Raw genomic sequence first — 6,000 nt, forward strand, 5'->3', positions numbered from 1 at the left:
GGTGTCACACTGTTCCCTCCTACAGGAAAGCCCACAGACAGAAGGATGAAACTAACAAGGACTCCTTCCTCTTTACCTTCTCCCACATATTCTACTGCAGGAAGGAGCAACCTAGACGCGACAGGCCACTGCAGGAGTAGGATGGCAGATACACTGGTTGGATCAAGGCTTTGTGAGGGGAAACTTGAATGATTAGACAATTCCATCATGCCTCATCCTCCAAGTTTCTCCTAAACTGCTGTGTCCTGTAAGGGACTGGTGAGGGGGGGAAGAAGAGGAGAGAAGTGGGGTTTTAAGGGTTGTATAGGTGGAAGGTTGGAATATTCTACTGAACAAGCCCTCAGACCCGTCACATCCTTTTAAAAATGGGTGATGTTTTTCCATTGCAGAATGGATTTCACACGAAAGGTAACCTTTTCTAGGTAATTTTCGTAGGGAGATGTGAATCCCATTCTCCCCACATATACGACTTCTCACTCCCTGAATTCAACCAAGCAGAATTCTCCACAGGACCCAGGGAGAGGATGCGGGGAAAGACCATGCTGAAGAGGCATCTGACCCAACTGCCTTCAGCACAGGAGGGAGAAGTCCATTTGGAGAGGACCCTTTACATGCAATGTAGGGGGAATGATGCGTTCCATGTGAATTGGAGTGAAAGTAAGCTAGCTGAGGAAAAAGGACTCCAGCTCAAAAGACCACATGGTCTTTGACATGCAGTTCCATTCTGCTTATTGATAAGCGGTAGAGGCAAATAGATGGAAATACTAGGGAAATTAGATACTAATAAACATGAAAAGAAACGAGCTATCAGCCTGGGAGGATTAGGCAGAGAACTATGCAGGTTGAAAAATACTAGAATTCTCAGCATAAAAGGTCGACCAGTAAAACCTCAATGTAAGCTTCTTTTGGTAAAGCACATATGTTGCACTGTGCATTGTACATCACAGGTACACCAGTGCTGGTCAACAGTTGATACTTCAAAAATGAGATTCCATCCAACTGAAGATGGCCTTTAATTCATCAGTTCTCCTATTCGTTGCTGTGCTAAAGTTATTCCACTACAGATTTGGAATGACACCTGTTAATTTTGAATTAATGTTAATAGCAATTACTTACGCACACAGGTGGACACACAGAGAAAAAGTGATGGGTACAAAACTCAAGACTTTGGGTTTGAAGTGAATACTACTCTTAAAAGGATGTGTCAACTTCAAAAATACACCAAAGACAACTAACTGAAAGAGCAGAGAAATGTGTTTCAATTTTACTTTGTACCTTCAACAGCGCTTCATATGTAGTCAATTTCTCAGCTTAGTCAGTTTATTTGGTTTGGGTGGGTCTTTCACACAGACAGGGAGAATGAACATTTTAAAAAATAAATAAATAAGCATCTCTGGAAAAACTGGCACAGGAACTTGGGGTGGGGGAGGTATAGTATGTGAGGCTAAGTACATTTTAAAAAAGCTGAGTAGAACCTGTTCTGAAGAGCTTGTACTGAATATAATGGAGAACATAAGAAGAGCAGTTCTGATACAGGAGACTCTCTGAAACGAGGGTGATTAGGGCCATGAATACTTCGATAAAACCCATAAAAGGGCCCTAAAAGAGGCAATATCTTAAAGTCCACAGGGGGCTCTTCTGGGCACACCTGTGAAAGCTCCAAAAATAAATGGATCGAGCTCAGGTTGTAAGCCTTGCTGTACTCCAAATAAATCAAAGTCTATCAGATTTAGCAGAAAAGCCAGACAGAGGACCATCCTTCTCCCTCCCTCCCTCTTCTAAATACAACCAAAACCTTCCTCTGCTATCCATCTCCTCGCCTTTCTCCCTTGAAGTACATTCAATTGACTCATGAACCACACAATGACCCATTTTCCAACACAGCAATTTCTTTATCCTCTCTTCCAAGGGCCCAGCTTTAGAAAAGAAAGCAGCTTCATGTTATTGACACTTCTATGGTGTCAGTGGGATATCTGTAAAAATAGGGGCTTGTTTGATATGGGATTGAGGGCATGTAGGACTAGGACAAAGAGACTTCAGTTTTAGCAGAGGTAGGAAACAGAAAGAGTAGTTCCAGTGACAAAGCAGGAGATGACAAATTCTGGTTCAGTTGGGCAGTAGAAAATCAAAAAGGTTTATTTTGTTAATTGGCTAATTTCAGAATTTAGGCCAGTTATTTTATCAGAACTGTTTCTTCCATCCAATAAATTTCTCTTCTTCCTATTAAAGAGGTATTCTTGTGTAACTTAGGTGTTAAAGTGACAACTACATTATGTCTCCCCAGCTGTTCTATTTAACGATAATATACATGTAGTTTCCTTTGGTCACATAATAGATTTCAACATTAAGGATGTGAACATAAAAAAAAAAAAAAGTTGTCTGACACATTAACTTCCCCTCATGCTGCTCTACTCTCAACGAGAATCCCCTTTTCATGTTCTACAGTGGCATGACAGCAACAGTACTAACTCTGAATTTTATGACAACTACTTAAGATCTAATAGAGTCCACCCAATTATAATACTTAACATCTAGTTTACCATTATCTGAGTGTCACGACTTTAACAATTAACATATTTTGTCATTTAATACAGCTATTTGCTCAACAGAAATAATTTGCAACGATGTAATATTCTTAAAAATTTGATCAAATGAAGCTGAGGATTCACTGCTCACACATGTACACACAAAATGAATGCAACTATCAGAGGGCAAAACTGGGTGTTAGACTTTATAGGCAGCTTTAATCAGCCACTGATTTTTCTCACTGTTTTAACAGAATGAAATTTAAATATCAATTTGATAACTACCTACTTAAAAATCTAATGGAGTGCACCTAATTAGAACATTTAACACCTCAGTATACTCTACATAAGAGATATTTTAATGCCAAGAGCAAAGACATCAGGAGAGACATTCAGCTTTAAAGCTGCAGTGTTACATTTAAAAATAGATATGCTTTTAACTTTAGCAGGCATACAAAATGTATGCCATCTTATTTGCTGTGAACAAAAATGTTGATTTTTCTCTTTTTTAAAAACAGTGATCACTCCACAGAATGCACAGCTTTGTTACAGCATGATGTCTGGCTTTCAAACTGATGATGCCTCATAAACCTGATCAGAAAGGAGAACAATTGTTCAGACAGATTTACATGGCAACATCTCTTTGGTTAAACACAGCACCTTACTAACGTGGTAGACATTTATTCTTACAATTCATGGGAGCAGTCATTCCAAGTTTAACTTTAATTTTGCAGTACTAGTATCAAGAAGGCAATGCAGGAGACATTTTAGAAAGTTTTCCAATACTAGTTCAGAAAAAATGAGAATTACAGTTCTTCTAGTTACAAAAATTTCCGTAAGTAGATATAAATTTTTAAGTTCCTTCCTCTAGAACTTCTGCATAAGAGGCAGGAGTATGCACAAACCTAAAGGCAATGCTATATTTTTGGATTCAAAATATGTAACATTTAGTTTTTTCACTAGTTACACAACAGAAACTGTTTTCAGAGATCACTTCTAAGATGACTCCCATCCACTTATAAGCTCTTGAATACATACAAATTAATTTTATGCTGATAGTTTCAATTCTACTGCATGTATACATTATATATATGGTGTTTAAGAGAAAAATTTTAATTGCAGGATTTAATGATTTTGCTGTCCTATAAAAGCTGGAGGATGTTCTCTCTTCACTGCCCAGTTATTTAAAGTATTAAAACAATTGCTAAATATTTTGCTTCTCTAGGTGGCCTCTAGGCAGAACAAGCCTAGACTGCGTGTCAGGAGTGATCATTTTTATCTGTTAAAACAAACATGTTTAGACTTACTAATGTAAACATAATAAGCTTTAACCATAACACTATTTATTAACAAACACAGAAACCTGAAGTATGAAATAAGGTACTAGTTTCCAGAGGAAACCTCCTTACATCCCCAAAATTCCTAAGGGATGTACCCACTCCTAAGACAAAATCATTTTCAAAAGTGCTTCCAGACCCAAGAAGCAGGCTAAGGGCAACTAGTCCCCATCGACAGAAGCTCCAACTTGGGAGGTACCATGGGAGGAGCTCTGGCCCAATCCTCTTCCCGGCACGAATCATCTGACACCAATGGAGCCTGTTTGGAGAACAGGAAAGTAGACAGGCTTCACTGTGACCACCACAGCAGGACTAACAGATGCGCTTAACACATTATTACTCTATTATAAATGTACACAAAATAAGTGTCTCATGTTTAGCTTATTAAGACCGAATGTCAGAGTGTATGTGGCTAGCCAATATCCCTTTCTTCCCCCACCCACTGTGTGGGCAAGAGAAGCTAGTCTGCAACAGTACAGATATTGAGACTACCCCACCTTACAAAACAAGGTGCTTGAAAACCCAGCCAAATGGGTCTACATTTTAGAGGTGCTAGAACAAGGTATCCACTGTTTCTGCAACTCCTCCCACCCCACCCCAATAGAGGTCATATTAAGAGCATTATAAAGCAAACATTTTTTCATTCCCTCTTGTAACCTGCACCTCTTATCTACAATGGGGGGGGGGGGGGAAGACACCGACGCTTTGTCTGTAGCCCTGCCATCCAATCTTGGTAAATTAAACACAGCTTTCCCCCTCAATGCTTTTCTCCCCCTCAGCTCACACGGAGCAGATGCTGCCCCTGCAATGCTCTCGTGACTGACAGCAAACACAAAACCTAAAAACAAAAATCCACGTTAACCTTTGCAATGCAATGCTCCCACACAGTATCCAAGTGAAAACAGAAACACAAACCCCTCTCCATTATAAATCATTATATTAACCCCCATTTTCAAAACAGCAGCGACAAGATGTCAGGTTATAGTACAAAAGCTATTTACCAGGATCAAAGTCAGGGATTCGAGCTTGATATTCTGCTCCGACCCGCATTCCTACATCTGCAATGCAAGAGAAAACAAACGCATTACTGGGATTTTATCTTTAAAGGGCGGGAGGATGAGAAGGGGGGGTGCTATTTAAATGAAAACTAGGAAATTCAACGATCTAGGCGGTCTGCACTCAATCCGAGGCTACCAACAATCTTGCAAATTCAAGGGCTGCTCCCTGCGACCCTTGCGCTTCAAAAAGCCTCCAACCCCATCTCCTACACCAGCGATGCAAAAGCAGAGGCCCCTCCCCATGGATTAAGGTCTATTACTTAGTGAAGGTGGGAGCTATTTACGGGGATTCCGGCGGTCCGTCGCAGCCACTCCGCGCAGCGCAGCGCACCTCCACCCCAGCCCCCCATGTGCAGTGCGGTGCGGCGCACGCACACGCGAGCCATGGCCAGGCACCGCGCGCGGCCGCCCGACCTGCACGCGCGCAAAGGTCCGAGATGCGCAGTCTCCCGCGTTGGCCGGCGCAGGCGGCAACGCTCGTGCCCTGAGCCGCGCTGCGCCCCGCCCCCTCCCCCGGATCAGCCTCGCCCAGCTAGGCCCGGCCGCGAGTCCGCGGCTCGTACCGTGCTCGTCGCCGCTGTCGCCGCCGCCGCTCTCCGGCTCCGAGTAGTGCCCGTTGGAGGGGCTACTGCTCTTGGTGCCGTTGGGGGCTGTCCGGCTCTTGCCCCCCAGGAACTCGGCTCCCTTCTCCATCATGCCCGGCATGGCGGGGCGGGGAGCGGCGGCGGCGCTGCCTGGCGAGGGGGAAAGTTAAGACGGAGCCGCCATGTTGACCCCTCCCCGCCCCAGGCCGCCGCTGCTCCAGCCGGCGCCTCCGCCCCCTCACACTCTCTTCCCCCCCCCCCCACCGCGCCTCGCCCGGCCCCTACGCAGCCCACGGCCCGGGGATCCCTCCGCCTCGGCCCGGCCGGATCTATCCCCGAGGAGGAGGGGTGGGGGAACCGCGGAAGGATTACGGTCAGCGGCTGGGGGGTTCACGATTATGGCCATTAGCTGCTTCCGACCTATCTCCCTCCGGTTGGGAGGTGGGAACTACTTAGCCTCTGGCCGCGCAGGATGGGGAGGAGGAGGAAGGAGCGC

At 44.4% G+C, this 6,000-nt stretch overlaps 1 protein-coding gene across 9 annotated transcripts in view; it reads right to left on the bottom strand.

The window, feature by feature from the left end:
• The window catches only part of RCOR3 (REST corepressor 3), a 35,195-nt gene extending 29,432 nt beyond the window's left edge, over nt 1-5,763 (bottom strand). For 2 of the 9 annotated variants that reach the window (XM_073338964.1, XM_073338972.1), the window contains exons 1-2: nt 5,484-5,762; nt 4,864-4,920 (exon numbers count right to left, since the gene is read on the bottom strand). In XM_073338964.1, the coding sequence (XP_073195065.1) occupies nt 4,864-4,920; nt 5,484-5,625 (199 nt within the window). In that variant the 5' untranslated portion in view covers nt 5,626-5,762. Of the gene's footprint in view, nt 1-4,061; nt 4,120-4,863; nt 4,926-5,180; nt 5,354-5,483 lie in introns of those variants that run through there. The other 7 variants (XM_073338970.1, XM_073338973.1, XM_073338966.1 and 4 more) reach the window with 7 other exon arrangements.
• Between the last annotated feature and the right edge of the window lie 237 nt (nt 5,764-6,000).

Source organism: Lepidochelys kempii, chromosome 3 (assembly GCF_965140265.1).
Source record: "Lepidochelys kempii isolate rLepKem1 chromosome 3, rLepKem1.hap2, whole genome shotgun sequence".
Lineage (NCBI taxonomy): Eukaryota > Metazoa > Chordata > Testudines > Cheloniidae > Lepidochelys > Lepidochelys kempii.